This window comes from Nyctereutes procyonoides, unplaced genomic scaffold (assembly GCF_905146905.1).
Source record: "Nyctereutes procyonoides isolate TBG_1078 unplaced genomic scaffold, NYPRO_anot_genome, whole genome shotgun sequence".
Taxonomy (NCBI): Eukaryota; Metazoa; Chordata; class Mammalia; order Carnivora; family Canidae; genus Nyctereutes; species Nyctereutes procyonoides.
Window position 1 is genome coordinate 7,658,707 of NW_026575151.1, and position 27,438 is coordinate 7,686,144.

Below are 27,438 nucleotides of genomic sequence, written 5' to 3' on the forward strand. Positions count from 1 at the left end.
AGGAGAGAGTAAAATTAAAGGGAGAACAGTGAAAGGAGGTCCAGATGAAGAAAATGAGGGGAGGAATTAGGTAAGAATTGGCAAGGTGAACTTCAAGATGACCACGTCCAGACTAGGAAGGAAGAGGGAGAGAAGGAGGATGGAGCAGGGTCACACACACGGAAAAGTCCCTCTAGCCCAGTAATCCTAATTATAGTCCTAGAAGGCAGGTATGAATAGTGTTGTTTTTTATATATGGGAAAACCGAAGCTCAGGAAAGATACTTCACTTACTCAAGGTCATGTAGCTAGCTAGCAAGAGAGTCTCCCAATGCTTCAGTTTTTTTTTTTTCTTTCCATGGGTCTCTTTCTTCCCTTGTTTCCATCGTTTCTTCCCTTCAGTCTCCTTTATTTGTACAAGGTGAAGCATTGAGGTTTTTACCCTTTTTCTAAAATAGTTATCAAGTATCCAATGACAGGCTATGTGGTTACCATGACAACACGGCCTTTCCTGAGGACTGGCCTCCCCGCCTTGCCTCCAGAATCCTATTTCAGCGTCCTTTGTGGAACTTGTAACAGCCGCAATTTTGTATTTTGTCTGGGTGACCCTTTGCTTGACGTTTGTCCTCCCCTAGACTGGCTGCAAGCTTCAGAAGAGCAGGGACCTGGGATCCCTGGGTGGCGCAGCGGTTTGGCGTCTGCCTTTGGCCCAGGGCGCGATCCTGGAGACCCGGGATCGAATCCCACGTCGGGCTCCCGGTGCATGGAGCCTGCTTCTGCCTCTGCCTGTCTCTGCCTCTCTCTCTGTGACTATCATAAATAAATAAAAATTAAAAAAAAAAAAAAAAAAAAAGAGGAGCAGGGACCTGCCTACTTTCGGCTGGAGCGTGCCCCCAGCGTTTTGCACGATGCCTAGCATTCGGGCTCGGCGTAAATATTCGCTAAGCAAATGTCCTTGCTCCTGAGAGCACGCGGACAGGGACCTTTAGCGCGTACTGACGTTAACAGATACTGTATAACGAGTCGGGCCGGTATTTACAGGTAGTACCAGGGAAATGAACACACGCACGCGACTTCACAAACGGCCTCGGGCGGGCGGACTCAGAAAGATCGAAGCGCGCGCCCTCCGAGCCGGCCGAGCCCACCGGGCCGAGAGCGCTGCGCCCCGCGCGGCCGCCTCCGCAGCCTGCGAGCGCACCCCGGCTCCCGCGGCGCCCGAAGCCCGGCGTCCTGCGGCGCGTGGGCGGGGCCCGGGCGCTGGAGGCGGCGGCGGCGTGGGCGGCGAGCGGCGCCCGGATTGGCCCGCGCCTACCGGCAGGGGCGGGGCCGGCGGCGGGAGGCGGGAGGCGGGAGGCGGGAGGCGGGAGGCGGGAGGCGGGCGCTCGCGGCGGAGGGGGTGTGCGCCGCGGCCGAGGCCGTAGTTTCAGCATAAACAAGGCACCCGACTGGTCGGGCGGAATTTTTTTTTTTTTTTCTTCTCTTCCAAGCGCGCGCTTTAGCTCCCGGGTCTCCGGGCGCGCTGCTGGGCGCGCGGCCAGCCGCCGGGAAGCCGAGGAGCCGGGGCCCCTCTGCAGGTGGGTTGCTCCTTGGCCGGCGTCTCCCGGAGGGGCCGGAGCGGGGCGCGGGAGCGTGCGGCCGAGCTGCCCCGAGCGCTCTCGCGGACGGGGCCGGAGCTGCGCCCCGAGCGAGCGCGCTCTCGGGCGCCCCGGCTGCCGGCTGCGCCTCCAAGAGGCGGGAGAATCGGGGCGACCAGATGCTCCCTGGCACAAGGCCCCCGGCAAAGGCGAGAGAGCGAGGGAGCCCCCAGCCTGGCGGCCGAGGACACCTGGGGCTGCGCCGGGAGCCGACCGGGTGCCAACAGGTGCGGGGCCGAGCCGCCGCGGCCCGGGCAGGGACCGGCTTGGGTTGTGCTTTGCTTCTCTCGCCCCGGGCCCGCAGCCAGGCCTGAGGTCTGAAATCTTGGTAGTTTTTGAGGATCTGCCTGAGTTCTCATCGCATCCTTCCTTCCTTCATCTCCTTTTCTGTGCGCTGTTAGGTTGTTTCCTTCTACAACTTGGCTAGTTTTCGCGGGTGTTGGGGGTGGGGAGGGGATTGTTTATTTTTGAGGTGAGTGTCCTATATAATCCAAGATCTGATTCTTTGGAAAGGACAGGAAACAGACGTCGTGTGCTGGCCACCGACGAGGTGATGTTTGCTCATCCCTCCGTTCACTTGGCAGATTTGGGACACACCGAGTCTCCTGGCTTTGGCCGGAGCTCAGGTGAGTCGGCTCGGGACGCCTGGCTCGGATTTAATAGCCTGAGCCCAAGTACCTGGGAGCCTTGTGGCAGCTGGTTGGTATAAGAGAGGCTCCACCTCCTAGGGGGAACCCTGGGAACAACTTCAGTGCTGTACCAGAACAGGAGGGGGGACCTGGGGGCTGCTGTCTACACACCCGTGTGTGTGTCCCCGCATCCACGTACCACTGGAGCATGGCTCGAGTATTGTTTCGCACCTTAACCCCAACCCAACTGACGCAGTTCAGGCTAACGCAAGGTAGCTAAGTCCCCTGACGGTGCAGAGGGTGGTCCAAGTGATGTAAATAGCAGGAGGAGGTCTCTAGGGAGCGACTTTCTCTCCGAATGTCGCTGTGCCCATCTTCGCTGATTGATTCGGTGGATATAGTGTGTATAGATGAATGTGCACACGAATTTGTGTATGTGTGTTTGGGCGAACACGTCTCCAAGGAGTCCTTCGTCAGCAGCACCATGTGACAGCGGTCAGGAACTGCTGGTGTGCGTAGATCTATATTTAGCCCTGGATGATCTCCAAAGGGGGAGGGAGGGTCTCTGAACTGGGTGCATAAAGAGGAAGAGCCTAGGGACCAGGGTGTTGCACTCTTGAATAATGTCTTGGTACAGTCAGACTCAGATGGGGTGAACAATTTATTCTTTCCTCCTGAAAACAGCAGCCAGAGCTTGGCATGTGATAGCTATGTCTCAATTTAAAACATGGTTGGACCTCTGTTAATAAAACCTATGCTAAGAAACAAGGAGGTGGCAATTAACCAGAATCTATGCCTGATTGGAGATTTGGGAGGAATATAACTGGTTAGATGAGGTTTAGGGCAAATACAGAATTGATTTTCAAAAAAATTAAAATTAAAATTTTTGGCTGTTGAGATTCTCATAACAAAATAAAAGAATGGCAGCTTGTTAGATCTTATCATTAGCAGTTATTTCATTTGGGGGTGGGTGGGGTAGGGGGAACAGTTGTTGGGCACGTGAGGACCCTGGGGCACTTTTGACAGAAATCAGGGTTCCCAAGCATTGCTGTATCATTCCTTTCAAGCAGATTTTCTGGCAAAGATGAGAAGAGGAGCTACTGATGAGCAAGTTTCTTGTTGGCATTATTCCGCTACATGTCGGTCAGTGCTTTGTTTTCCTAGAGGTGGCAACAGTTCTGACTACTAAGCATACTGGCCTTGTACTTTCCAGTTGTCTAATGGCGTGTTCAGTTCTTAGAATTTATTTCTCCCATGGTTCATTTTCAGTCTCACTCCATTTTATGTGCTCCACAAGACATTTTCTCTGATATTACTAACACCTGATACCTGAGATAACACGTCTTTTGGAATAGAAAATCACCAAAAAGCATTTACAGTTTTTGTCTTTTTTATCCCAGCTTAGCATCCAATCTAATGTACTCTTAGGTATGTATTACTTGATGTTTCTGAATATGTATTGTTTATCATAATACACATTTCTTATATTATTAGTAGCATTATGTTCTGTCAATCTAAAATTAACCACCAAAGTACAATAGACCCTTTCAAAAAAAAAAAAAAACTAACAATTGAATAACTGCCATCTAGGAAAAAGAGATAAAGGGGAGAAGCTGGGTGAGTGTCTATACGAGGTAAGGTACCTGATAATGGCACAGGAAATGATGGATTCAACATTCTCAATCTCCAAGGCCACCTGTAAGAAGTGGGACTTTGGAGAAGGAATTTGTGTGGCTCCAATAGGTTTTCCCTGAGACAGGAGATGGGAAAAAGAGGACATTCTCCCTTACTTAGAGAAGAATTTGGAATCCCCAAAGCAGGGGTTGAGAATTTTTATTCTGATACCACAAAAAATAAATGAAAAAGACATCATTATGTATTGTGAAGTCTTAGACACAAATCGTACTGTTGAAAATACTGCTTAAGATTTATGGCATTTTTGTTGTTAGTGGTTGAATTTAGGTGTTGCCTCATTACCTGCTTCACTTTTCTAGAAGAACTACCCTGTCCTTTCTTGGTTCTCCAATTAAACCTATTAAAAAAAAATAGATCTATACAACCCCTGATTATCTGAAAATGACAGATATTATAGCCTCGTGCTGTGGACAGATTTCTGCCCTGGGAGTAGGGAGATGGGTTCTGGAGACTTAGCAAGTCATATGTTCTCTCCCTTTACCCACAATATTTATAAAGTGGATGAGATGTTGAACTAGATGATTTATGAGTCACTTTTAGTTCTGTGACAACTGATTTATTTTGCTATACTATCACTTTGTGCATTTGTACCTTAAATGGGGTGGAAAATGAAGGATGAAGTGTCTACAGTTAGATGTTCAGCTACTTTCTGAATGTAGGGAAATGAAGAGAGTGAAATTTATTTGCATTGATAACAACTATGCAGAGATTTAATATTTTCTTGGCCTCTCTTTTGCTTTTTGTTTTTCTCCTCTAAGTGTATTAGAAATATTAATTATCAAGAAAGTTGAGTGAGAAATTTTTTTACTTAAGTCAATGTTACTATTTATGAAATTCTTAAAAAGATTTTATTTATTTATTTATTTATTTACTTACTTACTTACTTACTTACTTACTTGAGAGAACGAGTGTGAGGGACAGATGAAGAGGGAGAGAATCTCAAGCAGACTCCCCACTGAGCACGGAGTCTGATGCAGGCTCCATCTCATGATCCCAAGATCATGACCTGAACCGAAACCAAGAGTCTGACACTTAACTGACTGAGCCACCCAGGCATCCCACCATTTATGAAATTTTTAACCAGTCTTTGACCTATCATTTTTTCTTAGGCTTATATATTTACTATTCCATTTCAAGGTATGTCTATATCTAGAAGTCATTCATTTGATGCAAATTTTATTAGGAAGCCCTGGTATGAAAATCAGTTTCACAAAGGGAAAGTAAAAATTAGCCTGTAAGGAAGGAAAACACTTTACAGAGTGACAGGATCTTTCTATTTATCAAAAAGAGAAGAATGGACGGGGAGGGATAAACATGGTTTTTCAAGAACTTGCAGCCAAAAAATAAAATTATCCCAGGAACTATGTTACATAGTAAAATGTAAATAGAAAATTCTGCTTGTTTACTAAATGTCCTTACTAAGTATCAGGTTATTTTCCTGCTGAAATAAATTTTGTTTAGAAAAATAAACCCTTTTAGTAAAGGATGCTCCCCATATGGTAGTCTATAATTTGGCTTGAGAGCTATCATATAGATGATTCAACAACTTATATCTGTGCCATCCAGTATGGTAGCCACTAGCCACATGGGGGTATTTCATATAATTAAACAGGATTAAAAATTTAGTTTCTTAGTTGCACTAGCCACATTTTAAGTGCTTAATAGCTACTTGGGGCTAATGGCTACTGTAGTGGACAGTATAGAAGATGAACATTTCTAATATCCCAGAAAGTTCTTTTCGACAGCACATAATTAGATCAGGATGATTTTGATTATCCAGAAGATCACTTTTATCCCTCTGGGAAAACGAAATAATTAATTCTCATCATATTTGGGCCCCCTAAGACCTATAATAGGCTGACTTTTTCAGCCAGCATTTGTTTTCAACTGTACAGCATGAACAGTGCCACTTTCCTAAGCTCAATAATATGCCAAGATCACAAACACCAATTTCTTAGTTTTTTTTTTTTTTTTTTAATCTGGAACTGCAGTTGTCCTTTTACTTTTCTAAACCAGCGCCCACTGTTAACAGCTGAAAAGCACCCATCTTTTCACAGACAAGGAACGTGGAGCCATCTACTGTTAAGACCGGGAACTACATGGAAGTTGTAGACTCAAAACAATGCCTTAAGAGTATCAACGTGTTCTGCGATCTGTTCCCACACAGTAAAGATCTGTCTTGCAGAAAAGTTTTAAATGACTCTCCAGGCCCGTTTAGAGTTGCCATGTAGTGGAATGTCGTTTTGTGTTTTAATAAATAAGCTGCTGACAAGATATCCCCAAGACAAAAGATGATAAATTTTTTAGCTTTGATTTTCTTCCAAGGAAACCAAAGATAGTAATTATTTGAGTCAATCCTCTTCCTCCATCAGTTAGGAATTAGTAAAGATTTCTTAAGTAGCATCCAGGATAAATCAAGCGACATGCAAATTCGTTTTTTTTTTTTTTTTGTATGAAAGCCTATAACATCAGTGAGTAATACCACCGATTTCATCATTATGGAGAGAAATAAGACCTTCTTTAATTAAAAAGATACTTACTCTCCCCCCCCCGTTATGAAATTTACTAAGCACTTGGGGCTCAGTTTCAAAGAATACACCTGTCTGAGAGTGATTTTTTGTTCACATGCCAAAGAAGTAAGTTGATCCTGAATTGTCTACTCTGCATTGTTTGTGCTCACAGAAACTGTACCTCTTTTCTCAAGGAGGTCAGCAGAAGTGTAGCATTTCTACAGTTTCCAGAGCTGTTGCTAGAAATCTCTGTGTTTAGGATTTCTCCTGGCTCAGGAAAGATGTGAGAAGATAATCTTCTAGGCATTTTCAAGCTCAGAAGAAGCCATGTTTTATTTAGATAGTGTCAGGAACATGACTTTTCCTTTCACCCCTAACCAAATCCATAGTTAGCTACACTCTAGGAACATGCAGTCCATCCTTGTATTCTAGGATCCAGTGGTGCCAAAAGGAGGCTAGCTATGCTTGAGAAAATCAGCTAGAGTAAAGCTGAAATACGTAAACTCTTTCTCATTCAGCTTTCTGGAACCTCAAATGAGAAAAGGAAGAAGGTGCCTCTCACCAAAGTGCAAAGTTCCTTTGGAATCTAGATGGGAATTGGGAAACCTGTAATTCCAGGATATTAAGTTAAGCCTCTCCTCACTAAACAAATATACTTTCAAAGTTCAGCTGTGATAGGGAGGCCTTCCTCTACTTCAGTGGGTTTTTTTTAAAAATTGGGGCACATGCCCAGCATTTGAAGAGAAACAAAAAGATAGTGATCAATATAAAGGTATTGGGTTTGTTAAGTATTTCACCAGAGTACTCTGGTGAAATATGGATCGAAAGCCCTCCAGACCTTTTTTGTTGTTGTTTTGAGTCCTACCTTTTCTAGCTTATTCTCTTAAGTGTAAAGGAAACTGGTAGAGAATTACAAAGCACCTGCAGCAGATGTTGAAGGATAGCTTTTGATTTCGTTCCCATACCCATCTTTTCCTCAACCTCTTTTCCAATTTGAATTGTCACCTGAAACCACCTTATCCTGGTGCACCTGCCTCATCATAAATAACATTGTGCAAAAGCAGTCACTAATTCAAACACAGTCTGCTGTTTAGAAAAAGGCAGCTTTTCATCTGGTGCTTTCGTTGGTTTGAAACCATTAGGCATGCCTTTCAAATCCATTCATCCCTTAAATCACCCAGAGCTTGCTTCCTTGCTTCTGGATCAATGTCAGGCTGAACTTTTTCAGAGTCCTTGGAAGAACATGATATATCTTGGTGACTGAATTAGCTGCCCCTGTAACATATCTTGTCTGTCAACCAACTTTTCAGCTTACCAAGTTAATTTTAGAAAAGAGCATTCATCTTGTATACCTGAGTTAGATATATCTTTTACTTCCCTTTGGGAAGTTTTCCAACAGAACCTGTAATCTATGCTAATTTCATGGTTCTAAGCTTTATTTTCGCCTGGTTCATTGTTTTAAAAACCAGTATCTGTTTCCTGTTGTCTCACGGCATTTTTCCCCACCCCAAAGTGCCATCTTAATTGTAGGGGAACAAAATGCCTGTTTAAATATCTCTACCAAAACCAAAAGAAGAATCATTTTAAAATTCTCATAAACTCCATTTGATTGGAACTACCTGAAAACACAAGTATGCCTTGATTTCTAAGGAGCCAGGCTTGAATGTGGCAGACCAAGCTTCCCTTCAGAACCACCAGGTTCTTCTTCTTTGAAGATGACTAGATAAATTGTATCTAGGCTCTGCACAGGCCTGCACATGTGCTTCCTAAACTGGGGTCTGATCTCCCTGAAGGTGTATGCAAACCTGTTGGTATATTTCTCCCAGGACAGTGTGGGGAGAGGTTTGTGATCTCCCTAGAAAGTTAAGAGCCACTGGTCACATTGAATACATTGAGTTTCCCAGGAAATGATTTGCAAATGAAACTTTGTAAGGTGAGAATTGCTTGTGAGATTAACCTGTTCTCTGCCTTATATTATTAGTAGTTATTAGAATAAAGTCAGCAGCTTTTTTCAAGTGTCTCATATAAAAATCTTTTTTCAAAGGAATTAACTACTTTGAAGTTTGACTTAAAAAAAAAAGATTTTATTTATTCATTTCAGGTCAAGAGAGAGCATGAACCGTGGGGGAGAGGCAGAGGGAGAGGGAGAAGCAGACTCCCTGCTGAGCAAGGAGCCCTATACAACATGACACAACATGGGGCTCTATCCCAGGACTCCGGGATCATGACCTGAGCTGAAGGCAGACCTTAACCATGTGAGCCACCCAGGTGCCCCTTGAAGTTTGCCAGCATTTACTTAATGCTGTCACACATTCTAATTTTGGAAAAGTCAGTTTCCTCCGGGCAAGATTTTGGTTAGCAGATAGGTATATTGGATTGGGCAAAACTTGTGCTAAGGAAGGGTGGTAGACAGTGGAGAAGTTGGTTTTGAGGTTATATTGGAAAGGGTACAGGGGAGTAAATTGAGAGTTTAAAGGTCTCTAGAGATAGAAAATATTAATTGTGAGAGCTATAAAGAGAAAGAGAAGAAATCAGAACTACACAGAGATGAAAACAAATAAATGGAATCCCTGGGCTAAGAGCAGCCTCACCCTTTGCCTTTCTTCCACTACAGAAATCATTAGCAAATGATTCCTGGCATTAATTTCTGGATTCTTATGTCCAGTGCTTGGATATTTTGGTTTTTTAAATAAGAACCAAGCTAATATTAATGTTTTGAGTTGAAAAATGAGGCATAGATGACAAATCTGAGTAATATGAACAAACAGTAGCTCTTGATGTGCTGATAACAGGGAAGATACTTGAAAGAAAAAAACTCACTATGTTTATCTTCTTAGGTATTTAAGGTCTACTTCTCGAACAGTACTTTCTGTACCATGCTGCTGACCTCCCCTTATTTGTCAAATGTGTTTATTACACAGGGCAGTTGGTCTTTTCAGAAAATTGCTAGATTGGCCACTTGTTAGAGATTGTCCAGAAATGGTTGTAATGAATCCTGTGATCCATGATCTTTATTTTGGTCATTCGTCTCACTAAGATGTTTTACTGGATTTTTTTACTCAGTAAGATTTTAAACACAAGCAAATATTACTGTATTTAATTGAATTCTAAGATTCCATCCATTGTAAGATGCTCTTTTATTTCATATTGCTAAAAAAAAAAAGACTGTCACACATGCCTTTATCAGTATGTGCATTCCAATTAAAAAGATACTAAAATATAAAGAAGTGTATGCTAAAATCTGAGATCTAATTCGATGGGACTGTGCTTTGATTGCAAAGGTCAGTAGCATACATACTTCTGTTACCATGATATTATTGCTTATTAGTAAGAGTAATTAGTGGCATTAATACATCTTTGGAGCAATGACAGAACATGTAAAGCATATAAATTATTCTGATAGCCTACAATTTAGGACAGATTTTTTGTTTAATGGTTAAATATTACAAGTTCAAGGAAGTCCATTTGTAGTTCAACATGATGTAGTATACTAAATTTTGAACCATGAACCTGAGGTTCTAGGTTTGAAACACTGTCCTATCTGTCCCTGATCTGCTCTGTAACCCCTGTCAGTTATGACAGTTTTTGTGAACCTCAGCTGCTTATACAGTCAAAACAGTGAGAAGATGTCTGCCAAACAGAGTAGCTCTAAGAATCCCAAAAGGCATTTACAGGCAGTAAACTTTACACAAATGGCAGCTGCTGATCTTCTCAGCCTTCTGTGCTATGCATCTAGGCGTGTCTCTGATGAGCAGCCTTGAAGGGGAATCAGAGAAGTAAAGGAAGGTGGAATGTGGAGACCTTCCCAGCACAAAAGATCCAAAAGTAACAGAATGAGAAGGGAGGGAGAGGGCCTAAGGAATTCAAAAGATGCCATCTTGAGTATAAGGCAACATAGAAAAATATGACCACTGTATGTGAATAAAGGGTTGGAGTCTCTTGGAGTGATTTCAAATCTCAGCAGTTGATTGTTGCTGTGTGCAAGTTCAACAACCAAGATGGTTCATGGGAGAATGAAATCAGCTGATTAGTGGTAGAACATAAGGCTGATTAGGAGGCAGAAAATGACCTGTGACATACCCTCTTCTTAAAATTGATTTGTAGGGGTAATAAGCTATAACCCCAATTTATTTACCTCAGTTTGGTTTCCATTGCTATTTGCAATATTTTCTTCTGTGCTTGGTTGGAGGGGATTGTCTGAGGGTTGCTGTTTTGTATCTTGTCAAAGAAATCTCATGAATGACACATTTCCAAGGAATAATACAGAAGCCTTTTGCCATCGCTCTAATGATGCTCTAAGAAGAACTTTGCCATAAAAGAATTTAATGGTTTTGTTATAATTTAGGATTTTGGGAGGAGTGAATAAAATTGAGAATAATTTTCTAAATAAAAAACATGTGTTGGTGGTGGTATATTACCTTCTGAAGTTCTTATCAGAACTGTTAAGCACCAGATTAGGGCTTCATTAAATCTTCATTTAATCTTCATTAAATCCGAGTCCTTGGTCAGATCTGAATCCTTGTCTGTTTCGTGGAAGTAAATAATCGAGAAGTACAAATGTTTGTGGTGCTGATTCCTTGAAAGGGAACTGGGTGACACTTGACTATCATAGGCTAATGGTTATTGTCAGTGAACAGTAGGCAGCAGGGGTGCAGGACTCAGAGGGGTACCATTGGGTTCACTTGGTACTTTAGCCACATCACTGTGAGATCTTAGCCAGGTCACTTCATCTCACCTTCTAGGGTTTGTACACTTACAAAAATAGGAGATCGGAGCAGAGTGTGATGGCACGTGGGCTTTGGCTTCTTCCATGACTTGTTTTTGCAGTTGTTGCTAATCATTTAGGACGCACATTCTCCTACCTAGTTAGAGCCTTGGAATTTTTCTCACTCATCCTCAGGACGTGAAGTACCCACTTGTAATTTGATTGCAGTGGAAAGTGAAATAAAATCTGTTTTTCATCCTGGACCAGATAATTTCTTTGATGCTTTTGAACTTTTTTTTCTTTTTTTTAAATAATTTTTATTGGTGTTCAATTTACCAACATACAGAATAACACCCAGTGCTCATCCCGTCAAGTGCCCCCCTCAGTGCCCGTCACCCATTCACTCCCACCCCCCGCCCTCCTCCCCTTCTACCACCCCTAGTTCGTTTCCCAGAGTTAGGAGTCTTTATGTTCTGTCTCCCTTTCTGATATTTCCCACACATTTCTTCTCCCTTCCCTTCTATTCCCTTTCACTATTTTTTATATTCCCCAAATGAATGAGATCATATAATGTTTGTGCTTCTTGGATCGACTTACTTCACTCAGCATAATACCCTCCAGTTCCATCCACGTTGAAGCAAATGGTGGGTATTTGTCGTTTCTAATGGCTGAGTAATATTCCATTGTATACATAAACCACATCTTCTTTATCCATTCATCTTTCGATGGGCACCGAGGCTCCTTGCACAGTTTGGCTATTGTGGACATTGCTGCTAGAAACATCGGGGTGCAGGTGTCTCGGCGTTTCATTGCATCTGTATCTTTGGGGTAAATCCCCAGTAGTGCAATTGCTGGGTGGTAGGGCAGGTCTATTTTTAACTCTTTGAGGAACCTCCACACAGTTTTCCAGAGTGGCTGCACCAGTTCACATTCCCACCAACAGTGCAAGAGGGTTCCCTTTTCTCTGCATCCTCTCCAACATTTGTGGTTTCCTGCCTTGTTAATTTTCCCCATTCTCACTGGTGTGAGGTGGTATCTCATGGTGGTTTTGATTTGTATTTCCCTGAGGCCAGTGATGCGGAGCATTTTCTCATGTGCATGTTGGCCATGTGTATGTCTTCCTCTGTGAGATTTCTCTTCATATCTTTTGCCCATTTCATGACTGGATTGTTTGTTTCTTTGGTGTTGAGTTTAATAAGTTCTTTATAGATCTTGGAAACTAGCCCTTTATCTGATAGGTCATTTGCAAATATCTTCTCCCATTCTGTAGGTTGTCTTTAAGTTTTGTTGACTGTATCCTCTGCTGTGCAAAAGCTTCTTATCTTGATGAAGTCCCAATAGTTCATTTTTGCTTTTGTTTCTTTTACCTTCGTGAATGTATCTTGCAAGAAGTTAAAAGAGAAAGAAAAAGAAAGAAAGGGAAAAAAGGGTGGGGGAAGCAAACAAATCAAAAAGCAAAAAAACAAACAAAACCACGGGGGAGCATCTTCTGATTCTGTATACTGTAAGTCCCTTGACTTCCCGTGGAACTGGTCCGTCCAGCTGGTCTTCTGGGGGAGGCCTGTTGTGCTGATTTTCAGGTGTTAGCACTTGGGGGAGCTGCTCTGCCCCCTCCTGCTGCAGGGCTCAGTGGGGGTTGTTTACCCCGTGAGGCCCCAGGAGGAACAGCCGCAGTGGCGGCGCCAGCTCTGCAGCCCTGGAGTCAGCTCCCGCAGTAACCACAGAGCTCTCCGTCTGCAGGGCCTGGAGGCTCCGGGGCGGGGCCGCTGATCTGCTCAGCTGGGGCAGGAGCGTCCTTGCTGTCCTGGGCCCTCCCGGCCTCTGCCTGTCCCGGGGGAGGCCGGATCCTGGGCCGTGTCCCGGCGCCCTGTGCTCCGGGGCCTGCGCTGGTGGATTCGCGCTCCCGCCCCGCAGCCCCCTCCGCGGAGCCGCCGCCCGAGCCCCTCCGAGCTGCTCCGGGTCCCGCCGTGCGCGCTGCAGCCCTTAGGGAGCTCGGCGCACTCTCCCGGGGCGCAGGTGCCTGTTAGGGTCCCCGGGAGCCCGAGGGCATCCCCGCCCTCCTGGGTCCTGCTCTAACTCCCTGCGAGCCCCTTTCCGCCCGGGAAGGTTGGTGCAGCTCCTGCTCCTCCGGGACGGGGCTCTCCTGTCCTGGGGACACTCGCCCCGGCCTCAGCCCGGCTCCTCGCGGGGCCCCCTCCCCCTCGGAGGCCTTTTGTTCCTTTATTTCTTTTTCCCCGTCTTCCTACCTTGATAGAAGCGCGGACTCTTCTCGCTGTAGCATTCCAGCTGGTCTCTCTTTAAATCTCAGGCCGAATTCGTAGATTTTCAGATGATTTGAAGGTTATCTAGGTAATTTGGTGGGGGCAGGTGATTTGGGGACCCTACTCTTCCGCCGTCTTGCCCCTCCTCCCCTCCTTTTGAACTTTTAACATTTTCTGGTTTTCTGAAATAATTCCCAAGTCTTTGGCCAACTATATTCCCAAATCACTTTATTTGGATGCTTTCAGTAATGATGAATAAGTGGAGAAATTGAAGAAAATCATGGTTTTTGGCAATAACAAAAACAAAAAACCTCCAAGGTCATGATAGAGGTCCACCTGTGATCCTGTTCAGGAAGGACAGTTTGATTTTAACCATCTAAAGCTTTTTTTTTCCCCCAAAGATTTTATGTATTTGAGAGAGAGTGAGAGCTGGCAGGGAGAGGGGCAGAAGGAAAGGGACAAGTAGAACCCCCACTGAGCAGGGAGCCCAGCTTGGGGCTGGATTCCATGATCTGAGGTCATGACCTAAGCCAAAGGCAGGCACATAACAGACAGAGCCACCCAGGTGCTCCTATCCAACTAAATAAAAGCTTTTTAAAGCCAGAAGTAGGTAACCAGATTCAGATGGACGGTTCCTTCCAGGCTATCAGACAAAACTTTTAGGCACTTCTCATCTCAGGGTCCTAGAGTTTCAGTTTCAGTTTCTTGGGGCAAGGGTAGATGGGGTCTTTTTTTTTTTATCTTCCCACCAAGAACAACTCATTTGCAAAGATTATATTGTACATGAATCCTACTCATTGAAAACTATCAATTTGATTTCAACTAAGTGTGGAGCAATTGTGTTAATGGTTACATCCCATAGTCCCCGATCTTTTGGCTGTCGTGACCCTGTCCTGCCTCAGTGAGAGGCATGGCAATGATGATGCAGGTAGTGGCAGATCGCCCAGAGTGATTCTTAATAATCAGTTTCTTCCTGTTTGTGGCTGGTTTTTCCTTTTTCATTCCCCCTTGGCATTGGTTTGTGGATGGGAGAAAGTACAAAATGCAGAAGCTTGTCTTCTGTTTCTTTTTCTTGATGCTTCCTTCCCTAAATGCTGTTTTCACCTATCAGGTTGTCTTAATAGTAGATTTCTTTTTTCCAGCACCCCACCCCTGGCCACCCCTGCTGAGGCACACACACATGTTACAATGCCGTGGTGGTCCCCATTAGCTGGAGCTGAACAGATGCGCTTGGAGTGAAGGATGTGCCTTCTCAGACAGAGCGCCGCACCCCTTCCCCATTCGGATGCAAATATCTATTGGCGTCTCGAAAAGAAGGATTAGCCCAGGTTATGTCCTTCTGCAGCCTTCACACACCCTGTCCCAGTCCAAAGCCTGGAGTTGGCTTTCCTCATTGTTTGCCTTCTGGAACTCTCAATCTGGCAGCTGCTGAATACCTCCATTGTCTAGACATGCTGCCAGAAACCAAGAGTCTGTTCTCAGGGTCCAGAGCTCTGTCCCTAGGAATCCAAGTAATAATTTAATAGCCTCTGGCTTTCCTGAGCACCCTCTAACAAGGGCTTTGTGAGTTATAAGGCATACAAATGGAGAGGGCCGTCACAGGACTTCTTGTTCCCCAAATCAGGTGCCTCTCAGCCCATGTGTTTGCAGAGAACTGAGGCTTTACAGAGCCCCCGCTCTGAAAGAATTTGACACAAAGGAGTGAAAATGAACAGCATCAGATCCCGGATGGAAGCTGGAGGGTCAGCATTAAATCTCTTGATTGACATACGTACAGCTGTATATGCATCTGTCAACACTCATGCAGCCACATGCATGTGCATGTGCACACGCGCGCGCACACACACACACACACAATGTACTTTAATTCTAGGCCTCTCTTAAAATTTCATTTTTTCAACTTCTATTTTGATTATCTTCTATTCCCAGTGTCAGTCCAGTATTTATTATATGTGACGTAATTCTTCCCAACCAGCTTGGAAGGCTCGCACATTTCTCCCTTAGGATAATTGTTTGACTCAGTGAGATAAAGCAGTTGGAAACTCGTTCTCTTCCTCACATATGAAGGAGTAAGATCTAAGTATGGCAGCTGGAAACTTGAATTCAAATCCAAACTGGGTCCTCTGATCTAAGCATTATATGGTGTTTGACTGAACTAGATTGCTGCTCAAAAGTATGCATACATGTGTTACTCAAAGAGCAATTTGCTTTCTTGATGGGTTCTGGTATTCTATCACAACCTAATCCTATTCTTTAAATGACCTATTTCTATTAATGCTTACTTTTTTTCTGGACTGCATATTACTGACTGTATGTTTTCTCCTTTTGCAATTCATTTTAGGAAAGCATGCCTCAGACTCCTCCCTTTTCAGCCATGTTTGACAGCAGTGGTTACAACCGAAACCTCTATCAGCCTGCAGATGACAGCTGTGGAGGATTGTATTACCATGACAACAACCTCCTCTCTGGATCTCTAGAAGCACTCATCCAGCACTTAGTACCTAACGTGGATTACTATCCGGATGTAGGTATCTCTGTTCCTCTGAAACACATCCTTGGTATTCTTCGATAAAAAATACAATGTAGTAGGCAGGAACCCTAGATACTACTGAATTATATCAGGGTTGCTAAGAATTTTTTGAATGAGAAATTGCACATTGATTATGGAACATTTTGAGGTCAAATTCAGCCTGAGTATCGATTTTGATTATTTTCTGCATATCCATTTCTTTTCAGGATTGGTACCACAATGTAGACAGTCAGATAACATTTAAGGGAAGTATCTGTAGATTTATTTCATGTCTATACCTTGGTCTGTACGTAGAAATGCTGGAGGATATTGGATACTCCTAGAATACTTAATGCTTTTTTTGTTTCCAAGACCACTACTATGTTGAGAAAAGTGAAGCTGGACAGGAAAACTTTATAGAAAGGAGAACAACAGTTATATTCAAGATGCAATTCTTTATAGATTGCTTATGTTTTGCTTTGATAGCCATCATCTATATAGATAATACTTTCTAATCTAGGGAGTTCATTTACATTTTTTCAGTCTTTATGGCAATTGCAAGAGGCCAGAGAGGAGAACACTGAAATTCAGAATGTTGAATAATCCACACATGGTCTCACCCCCAGGATCAGCAATCAGACCTAGGTTTTATGTTTCTGGGCAAGTGGTATCTTCCTTCCCCTTTGACTGTGCCACAGAGGCCCCGGTTATTCAACAACAGCTGGCTGTTGATAGATTTCATGAAAATATCTAGACACCAGGTTCATATGTTTTTATAAATATAATGACCTTGGTGTGCGAAGGATAGTTTGTGCCTGCCACTGTAAGTCACCACAGTGTTTCTTCCTGAGTTATCTCTCTGTGTGATTTGTTACATAGCATTTTGAAATATGTTGTCACACAGGGAAAACTTGTACTCAAAAGTAAAAGGAATCCCTTGTTGAGCCCTGTAAGTGTTTATGAGCTACTAAAGGCGCATAAGGGGGGGAGGGGTTAAAAAAAAAAAAGGCCCTGGCATTTTTCTTTTCACTGAGAGTCTGAAACTATTTTAACAAATAAGCACTACTTCATTCTGGCTTCTTGGGAGACAATGTAGTTAAAGAGAAGTATATAGTTTGATACTGTGCTTTATCAAATTGCTTAGCCTTTGAGCAAGTAAACAGATGACTTGAAAACCCGCCTTTGAATGTTCTGGCACAAGCACACAAACACCGCTGTGTGCCACAGTAGACACACTGGAGAATTCTTGAGCTGATGTAGATCGGGTGTTTTTTTGGTTTCCATTGAGTTACCATAATATTTGGACACAGAACAAGATTCTGTATGGGTGGTATATTTATGTTAAATCTATTTCCCTGAGCTGAATTTAATTCTTCTTTGCTAGAATGAGTTATGTGTCCTGGTGTCCTGCCTCCCAGAGGGTGGACATGAAAGTTGTGCTTTGAGTAATTTCATTAGATAAACTTATCTTGTACTTCTATTATTTTTAGTACAATTTAAGGGAAGAGATATCAGAAGGCAAAGGAAAAATCCATCTTAAAATGTTTTACTACTAAGCATTACTTTTGAAACTGCAGCATATTAACTTTGATCAAGAGAACTTAATAAAATACAATGTATAATCTATAGGAAAGATATTAGTCTCAGAGAGAATGTAACCATGATGATTTTTTTTTCTCCTGCTACAGAGAACATACATATTTACCTTCCTACTCAGTTCTCGATTATTTATGCATCCTTATGAGTTAATGGCCAAAGTTTGTCACTTATGTGTTGAGCACCAGAGGCTAAGTGATCCTAATAGCGATAAGGTAATGATGTGTTTTGAACTTTACAATTTTCTGTTACACTTTCACTTAGATTTTGTGAAGTTGGTTCCTTATCCCCAGTCTGAAGGGCAAAAATGACATCGTGGCTATGCAAAGAGAATTGGAAATGGTATAAAGAACACAAAATAGGGTTGGATGCCAGTATTATTAGTGTTCATTGTCATCTAAGATCTTTATTTCTCTAGTTCTTGGTCCTATTAAAGCATTTCAGTAGATTAAAATACTGCAATGTTAATACTCAATAGAAAAGCTATCATAATGTGGATACTGGTCATTATGATCAGTGTGATACGATTTTTAAAAATAAACTGTCATGCCCTTAATGCCAAACAAACAAACTCACACAATATAGATTTAATGCCATGGAAGATACCCAGGTCCTGCCTTAAGTTGGTGGTACTTGGCATTGACTTGGGGAAGGGAGACTAGACTTCTTCAACCCCAAAGACTTTGCAATAGAAGTTTACCAGTGACACTGTTTGCAGTTTTCTTTGATGCAGTCCATGGTGATAGATATCACTGAACAAAGATTTGCTCTTTGTCCCCAGAACCAGATAAGAAAAATTGCACCCAAAATTCTTCAACTCCTGACAGAATGGACAGAAACGTTTCCTTATGATTTTCGGGATGAAAGAATGATGAGAAACTTAAAAGATCTGGCTCACCGAATAGCCAGTGGCGAGGAGGTTGGTATCCTGAATTTAGCAAAAGCACTCGAATTTCCAGGCTGAGCCTTGGTGGGAGCTGGTGCTGAATTATGTATCACAGTCGCCACTTCTTCCTTTCTGTGTTGCCTTTGGGCAAGTCTTCAACATAGCATCATGGCCTGTTTGGTGTGTCGAATGGGGTTGATTATACAATCCTACTTCAAAGGGATATCATCTGGAATTTTATGTGATTAATTTGGGAGTATGTTCATGTCACTTCATGCATAGGATTCACATTGCAAGTGTGTTTTAATTTTAATTATACTTTTCTTCTAAAAAGATTTGACATAGCAAGTTAGAGCATACATATTAATTATATTAATAGATATAAACAAATAGATAAAAAACAAATAATGTAACATATTAACAGATAATAAGTTGTATATTGATACATCATATATAGAAATAGACAGTTTGTACCATGGAAGGGAGAAAACAAATAGGCTAATGTTGAGAAGCAGTATAGTAGGACAGGACTGCTGTGATTTGAGTGGAAACTCCAGGTGAAAGAGAAATATAGTTGGTTATGTGATTTTCGCTATCAGAAAAGACAGCATACTAATTCTTCAGAGCATTAAACTAAATGAAATTTTAAAAACTTACTCATGGAGGACTTTATAGAGGGGCATAGAATGAGATCAGGAAAATTGCTCTGTATAGTTTTTATAACAAATGTTCCTTGATAAAAAAAAAAACAAAAACAAAACCCTGAGGTTATAAGGTTAATGTATAATTAGCAAAGGTCATTCTTCTGGAGAAAAGACAAAGAGAAAAAGATCCAAGGCTTATGGTGCCCAGAAGTTGAGTCAGGGCTAGCACCCAGGATAGGTGGAGAAAAAAAAAAAAGTAAATCTCTGGATAATCATTCATAAATCTCACTTCTCTCAATCAAGCCTTTGATAAGAGCTAACTAGCTGTAACAAATTCAAGGTGATCCTCCTTGAAGCAGGCCTGGAAGGCTAATATTTTGTGTTGAGGCTTGTTGGGCAAGGGTGTCTTTGTAGTTTCTATGCTGCCAGTTGAGCTCCTGGGAGCAAGTTACCTAGGCACAGATAAAACACTTTCACACACAGGAAAAGATTGACGAAACGTTTTGCAGTTGCAGAGATGTCCTGTTTCATTCATCTTAAGATGCATTTTCCCATTATGAATAACCTTCCTTGAGAACTCATTCTTTCAGTGGTGTGCTGTAAAGATCATGTAACAAGATATCCTGTTATATAGTATATATTTCAATATTTCCTCCAACTTAAAAAATTGTATAAGATTGTCAATAAAAAAAAGAACTTTACTTGCCTCCCTGCAGTTATGTCCTCATGAAAATGGAATTAATCCTTTTACTGCTCCCTTATGACATTATATTGAACCCTGGTGCTCAAGACAGCCATGATTTATATCTGTAAGACTGAATGGGTGGTTTCCTGAGTCGTTTTGCAAGTTATGACTGTTATAATTATTTTGCCAGTTTGCATGTGACAGGTTCTAGCAAGGTATGAATTGGTAGGTCACTCACTCACAAAGGCAACGGTTAAGTATCCCAGGGAAGTTTTGAGGTAATTCTTATATTAGAGGGGTTGGTTATCTATTGGATTGCTTGGCAGGGTCAGTCTTGGCTCTGTGAACTTAGTTTATGACAGGATGCTCAAAAGAGTAGTGGCATCATAAGGACTTTTTCTGGTATGAAGGATGAGTCCTGAGTCAATACTTCATTTTTGTGTAGTTGTATTTAGGTACTTACCTTGATAGGTCAGTCAGCTTACATTCCCCTCTATTGCCTTTTTAAAAAGTAAAAATTGTTCCTTGATTCTTTCCAAAGGAACACCTTAAAAATCTTTTTCACATAAAAATTTAGTGTTCTGAAAATACGAGGTGAGTGGTCTTTTGTTTTTCTTGTCACAGTAGTCAGTGACGGAGGTCATTTCTATCTGTGTTAGCCAGATTGGATCCGGTCTTTTTTTTTTTTTTTTTTAAATAGGCTCAAGCCATTCAAGAGTTGGTTGGAACTACAAAGGGCCAAACAGCCTTCTAACCTGGCTTCTTGTCAGCACTCCTGTGTTAATAGCAAATCCTTGATAAACCCTGAGATTTTCAGATGGTTTTGAGTGTGAAAAGAGAAGGTGAGAAGATAAACCAAGTCGAACCAAGGAATTGATTAACCTAGGGATTGAGCAGCCAAGTGCCCCCTACCTTGATCAGGTTGGGTTTTACAGTGAGATACTTCAGCTCCTTCAATCCAGTATTTGAAATCAGGGCCACACTTGGCCATCTGGTTGATCTGAGTGTACTTTGGCAAGTTCCCTAAATTCCTCGCTTCTTCTTCAGTTCTGTAAATTGTAGGGGTAACGCTGTGTTAATGTCCCTGTCAGCTCTAAAATTCTGCAGTGGATGCTCTTTCCTCAGTTCTTTGCTTGGCGGGCCATGTGTCTGTGATGCGCTCAAGTGTCTCTCTTCAGAGAGACCTTCCCTCACCACCCCAACCTCAATCACCTTGCAGCCCTCTCACTGTTGGCTTTCACTAACGGTTTTCTTCATAGCATTCTGTGGTTAGTAATTACTTGCTTTTTTTATGACTTGTTTTTCCTGACTCCTTGCTGTGCCCCCTTTGTTCATCACAGCATCCTTAACTACTAGCTCAGTGCCTGGCATTTAATAGGTATTCAATAGTGTTTATTTTCTTTTTCTTTTTTTTTTAAGGATTTTATTTATTCATGAGAGACACAGAAAGAGGCAGAGATACAGGCAGAGGGAGAAGCAGGCTCCATGCAGGGAGCCCGATGTGGGACTCCATCCCGGGAATCCGGGATCACCCCTGGGCCGAAGGCAGGCACTCAACCACTGAGGCATCCAGGCATCCCTTCAGTAGTGTTTGAATGAGTGAATGAATGAGTGAATGAATGAATGAATGAACGAACAAACCAATCAGTTACTGGAATAGGAAAAAAATATGTCCCTCCACAGGAAGGAGTGTGGGCTTGGGCTGAGACTTGTTGCTTCTTGCCTGAAACTTTAGGGATTTTTTTGGCAGTCAATGAATCCAGGTGCACCCTATATATAATTTTGTCGGGTTCTGCTGAATCTGCTAGGACAGTTCTGCATAATTTGGCTTAATATGTTTCCCCCCTGGGGATTTGCCCAAAATGAAGTGGCTTATTAGGACTTGCCTGCAAGAAACATGAAATGGAGCTAATGATTGAATTAGATGACAAATGACTATAGTGGGTAAAATGCAATTTTCTCTTCCTTAAGGGGCTGGTCTTTATTCTATCTTTATTTGCTAGGTAATTACTGTCACTGGCATTTGAAGTTATAAAAAAGAATAAGTGCATATTTAGCAATTCATGACTCAGTAAGGAAGCATGCTTAACAACACAAAGCTTGGAATGGAGTCAAATGGCAGCAGGAAACCTTTAAAAGAGGTCATACATACATATTCTTTCTCTGTGTGTCTCTCTATCTCTGTCAGAGACTAGTTCTTTTTTATAAAGATTTTATTTATTTATTCATGAGAGACACAGAGAGAGAGGCAGAGACATAGGCAGAGGGAGAAGCAGGCTCCATGCAGGGAGCCTGATGTGGGTCTCGATCCCAGGACCCTGCCCTGGGTAGAAGGCAGAAACTTAACTGCTGAGCCACCCAGGCGTTCCAGAGACTAGTTCTTTATTATTTGAATAGCTTTACCCTATACTCTTTACCCTATACTCTGTTGTATAGTTATAGTTCACTGCTTTTTCTTACTAGCTGAATCCTTGACTATACATTCCTCGACCTCTTCCCTAAAAAAGCATTTTTTAAAATGTAGAATAAGAATCTCTCACCAGATATGCCTGTAGAGCATTGATTTTGATGCTTTGCTATACTAGAATCACCTGGAAATATTTATTATGACATTTGGGACAGGGGACTGAAGAAACCATTTTAAGTCCATAGATTTTTAATGTAACTAAAGATGATGAAAGTAGAAGAACAAGGGATATAGGGACAAGGGATTTGTTTTATTTTTATTTATTGTTTTTATTGAGGTGTGATTGGCATATAACATATTAGTTTTCGGTGTACAACATAATGATTTGATATTTGTATATATTATGATCACAGTAAGTCTTACTAATATCTATTACCACACATAGTTACAGAATTTTTTCCCTTGTGATGAGAACTTTAAGATTCATTCTTTTAGTAAGCCTCAAAAATGCAACATATTATTATTAACAATAGTACCATGCTATATTACATTCCCAGGACTTACTTATTTTATGGTTAGCAGTTTGTATCTTTTGACCACCTTCACCTGTTTTACCCATCCCCTGTCCCCTACTTCACCCCACCACGAGGGTTTTAAAATTCAGTGCTGATCTCCTTCATATTCCAAAGAAAAAGACATTTTCTTTGAGTGACAGGCTTGTTTCCAAATAGCATCTCCTAAACCGATAATCATAATGCTGTGTGGAAAATAGGTTTTTTTGAAGGTTAACACGTTTTAAACACTTAAGTATTTCATTAATGATTTAGGGTAGGCTGTGAATATATAGAGAAAAAAAGGTCATCTAATGGACCAGTTTAAAGAACTGAGTAGAATATGTGCCAGACAAGTAATGAAAAAGAAAAGAAAAAGAAGGCTATATATGCTTTTTCGCCTTAACTAAGTAAGAATTGATCATTTCCAGATGCATTTGTAATTTGCCTTAAGTATGCAAATGTCTAGTCATTTGAGTTTTTGTAATTTGCTTGGGTAAGCCAAATTACCTCTGTAAAATAATATGGTTCTTATACTTGTAGGTAAGATGCCATTCAGTTTTCAAACAATCTCAAAGTATTATTGTGTAGTACCTTTTAAAAAGGGGCTGACTAAGCAGGGAGCATAACCATAGATCTTTCTATATCTAAGTTCACTGGGACTGTCCTCCTTTGGAGCTGTTCACTTAAGGACCATGTTAGCATGTGTGCCTTTCTCAGGTAATTTACCTGCAAGGATGATTGTTGTTTAGCAGTTTGGGGCTAGAAAAGGAGGAATAAAAGAACACCATAACTTATGATAAGAGTACCCAAGGGATGGATTGATTGCTATTTCTTTAACTTAATGAGTGTTGTAAAAAGTCAAGAAATTTATCTCTAATACCTGAACTGCTTTTAAATCCAATTATCTTAAGTGTTGTGGTCGTAGCATAATGCAGTAGCAAACAAGATGGCATATGGTAATAGCATTATGAGTAGAATTGCCACGTGGAAGAGTATGGTTGGTTGCAAATATTAGCACTGATTCATAATATGAGAGAAATGGACGTGAGTCAAATGGAGGTCAGATACCAAAATGAATATCCACTGCTTCCTTGTGAGAACCCATGTTACACATGGAAGTCGGGAAGGTGGTTGGGGGGGTGAGTAGGAAGTAATAGTATTTTCTGACAGGTTGGTGTCCGTGCTTGTAGACTAATGAGACTGGGCATAAGAGGAGTGGGAAAATCAAGAAGGTGACTCCAAAGAAAAAGTGTTAGGAAGAGGATGCTCTGAGTTGAGATCAATGTATTTTAACCTACCAAAAATAAAGCAGTACATTCTTATGCCAGCCCAGAGAGCAGTTAGTTCTGAGTAGTAGCTAATCTAAAGTGTCATTGTGGGGTTTTCGTGGTTCAACTTGAATTATACTTGCAAGAGCAGCCTGAGAAAAAGAGCTAAATTTTACAAGTCTGAAAAACACCTTATGTGTTACATGTCTCTCTTAAACTATTAGGCCTAGGCTGAGTCGTCCTGTAACTGCCCTGGTGTTTCTCCAACATCCAGATAAAAGCATTTAGTACAGAGACTCTGAGTTTGCATAGTGGTGAACGTAGACATGCAAAGTGAGGATGTAATCCTTTGCTTATTCCCTGGCAGACTTATAGGAAGAATGTCCAACAGATGATCCAGTGTCTAATCCGCAAACTTGCTGCACTCAGCCAGTACGAGGAAGTCCTGGCAAAAATCAGCTCCACGTCTACAGATCGGCTCACGGTTCTCAAGACCAAGCCACAGTCCATACAAAGGGACATCATTACTGTCTGCAGTGACCCTTACACTTTGGCTCAGCAGCTGACTCACGTAGAGCTGGTATGGTCATTGTCATCCTTGACCTTCGCAACCACAGATCTGCTTTGCTGTGGCAACCACACAAGTTGTTTATTGGTAGTAAATGTCACAAGAGATTCTATTGGAATAATCCAAACGGGAAATAATATGTGAAATAGCTAAAATATGTTTTGCTTAGACATTTGAATATGAACGTTTCTGACATTCTGCGAATTCACTTTAAAATAAACACTAATACCCAAGACTGGAGGGCAAATTTATTGACCTACCTCATCTTCCTCCTCTACTTTTCCATAACTTGCTCAGCCTTTCACTATGTCATATAGCATTGTCTTACGCAGAAAATCACCTCTGCTCAGATCTTGAAGATGATGACAGTATTTAAGATTAAAGGGTCATTTTATAAGCTGCATAAAAAAGGAGGGGTAGTGCCAAGTCAGCAGAAAGAATTAACGGTCTATTTCTTCTCATTTTCTTTAATACTGTTGACCTGGTTTTGTGTTTCAGGAGAGGCTCAATTATATTGGGCCAGAAGAATTTGTTCAGGCATTTGTACAGAAGGACCCTTTGGACAATGACAAGGTAATCAGCCTACCTACATAGGGGTCAGCCCTGAAAATGGAAATGGAATTTCTCAGCCTATGATAGTGGGTACCAGAAGCAGAAATTGGAATTATTTTGTCTTAGGTTTTAAAATCAGAAAAAAATTTTTTTCACTAGCCACATCTGATTCATTTACGTTTTCTTAAGCCAGATCTTCAAGTGCCATCACTGTATTCCTACCCTATCACAAACTTTCAGCGTCTTCTTCCTCCTTCTTGGGAAATTTAATAAGCAAATAGATGCAGGATTTGTGGTGATGAAGGCAGAAGATAAAAGCATAATGGTTTTAGCAGGTGAAGTCAGAAAAAAAATACAAGAGAATGTTCTGCTCATGATTCAACAATAATGAGCAGTAAAGACAGGATGCATACACATCCAGCGTGCTGAGTAAAGGTCTCTGCTGCTTTGCCTCTCTCTCTCTTTTTTTTTTTTTTAAGGGTAAATCCCTCATGACAAGTTTATTGCCTGAGTGAAGCCCACATGTAAAGTAAATAACACTGGGCATGAACTATAAAATTGGTGAACATACAAGAATTTTTTCCCCCAGTGACCTCCAGAAGCATCTTGAGTTGTTAGGCAAAGACTGTATCAACCACTAATGAAAGCCCCCCCTTTGGGAGTTAGGGGTAACAGCTGTTTTCCGGCCTAAGAATAGCTTCCCTCAGTACAGGAAGCAAGGATTAGGTTTTGCAGTAGAAGGCTAGTGGACTTTTTTGTTTGTTAGTTTCTTCTGGAAGGAAGAAAAGAGGGGTGTAATTAACCTGTTCAAGCTTGGCCTTGAACTCCAAGATGAGCTTAACTCTTTTTGCTTTTGAATAATGTGCCATTCACCATACTAAAGACTGTGATGTCATAGACTTCCATTTACCTTCCTTGGCAGATATTTAGTTTCTTGCTACATGATGCTCCAGAATCTTTAATTTTAAAAGAAAATGTCCTAGTCCCCTGCTCTCTCAGCTGCTTCTTGCTTTGTTGCTAGCAGTTGGCATTCATACCCCATTAATCAGTCAAGATTGTTTTAGAACTTAGCCCAAACCCTTGAATGATGCTTCTGAGGACAGTTCCCATCGAGAGCAACTTAGTTTCCTGGGAGGGAAGGATACCATTTGGAATGCATCAGAGTACACTTCTAGACCTTATGGGCTTCACTGGACTGTACTAAGAGATTGTGATATTTCTGTAAAGGGAGTCCAGAATGTTAGTGATTTCCTCTTTCTCTGTTTCCATCCCCTTGTCTTCGAAAGCTGTCTTGCTCCATAAAGGCCCATGTCTGACAAAAATGAGAGCCTAATTCACCCATTTTTGTCTCTAACTCCTCTGCTCACTTTGCTCTCTCTGTAGAGTTGCTACAGTGAACGGAAGAAAACACGAAACTTAGAGGCTTATGTGGAATGGTTCAATCGCCTCAGCTACTTGGTTGCCACGGAAATCTGTATGGTGAGAAAATGAATTCTCTCTTTCTCCTCACTCTCTCTATTATTTTTTCATATACTTATTTTACAGCTCTTGGTCTCCATGTTGGGTCACTGTCCTCTTTTTTCTCCCCTTTTCTATACAGCCTGTAAAGAAGAAGCACCGAGCAAGAATGATCGAGTATTTCATTGACGTAGCTCGGGAATGTTTTAACATTGGCAACTTCAATTCCTTGATGGCAATAATCTGTAAGTGTTTTCTGGAAGATATGTGTCCTTTGGTTTTATAGGTCCTGGTGAAATGTGCCCTCTAAAAATTTACATTTAGTACAGTTTTATTAATGAAAACTCTTACTTTTTTAATTCTGAATTGTTTTAGAATGTTCAGAATGCTTTATTTTTTTCAGAATGCTTTAAATATCAAAGTTATACAAGTGTGTATACTCTTTTTTAACTATATGAGCATTCATGGAATGCATTCAGTGAGTTTGTCTTTCTGTAGGTAACGGAAGATTACTTAATTTTCTCCCTTATATGATTAAGAAAATGTAAGACAAGCCATGTCATGGGAGAAAGTATTTGTAGTACATATAGCTGAAAAAGAACTTATATCCAGACTCTATAAAGGACCCAATGAATCAATAATGAGAAGACAAATAATTCAATGAAAAAAAAGGACAGATACTTGGATACTTCAAAAAAATATAATTTCGTATACTTATTTTCTATAATATATATATGTGATATTTATAATAATATCTTATTATATGAAAACACACTCTACATCATTAGTCATCAGAGAAATACAAATTAAAATCACAGTGTAAAACCATTTCACATACTGAAATAACTGAAATTAAAAGGACTGGTTGAACCCAATATTGGCGAGGATGAAGAACAAAA

At 41.4% G+C, this 27,438-nt stretch overlaps 1 protein-coding gene across 3 annotated transcripts in view; it reads left to right on the top strand.

Annotated features, from left to right (window-relative positions):
- Positions 1 to 1,375: 1,375 nt before the first annotated feature.
- Positions 1,376 to 27,438, top strand: part of RASGEF1B (RasGEF domain family member 1B) — a 42,487-nt gene continuing 16,424 nt past the window's right edge. Inside the window, exons 1-8 of one of the 3 annotated variants that reach the window (XM_055312956.1) lie at positions 1,376 to 1,552; positions 15,754 to 15,936; positions 17,610 to 17,732; positions 18,299 to 18,436; positions 24,329 to 24,541; positions 25,028 to 25,102; positions 26,465 to 26,560; positions 26,682 to 26,784. In XM_055312956.1, coding sequence (XP_055168931.1) covers positions 15,760 to 15,936; positions 17,610 to 17,732; positions 18,299 to 18,436; positions 24,329 to 24,541; positions 25,028 to 25,102; positions 26,465 to 26,560; positions 26,682 to 26,784 — 925 coding nt within the window. In that variant the 5' untranslated portion in view covers positions 1,376 to 1,552; positions 15,754 to 15,759. Of the gene's footprint in view, positions 1,553 to 1,584; positions 1,840 to 8,568; positions 8,702 to 15,753; positions 15,937 to 17,609; positions 17,733 to 18,298; positions 18,437 to 24,328; positions 24,542 to 25,027; positions 25,103 to 26,464; positions 26,561 to 26,681; positions 26,785 to 27,438 lie in introns of those variants that run through there. The other 2 variants (XM_055312955.1, XM_055312957.1) reach the window with 2 other exon arrangements.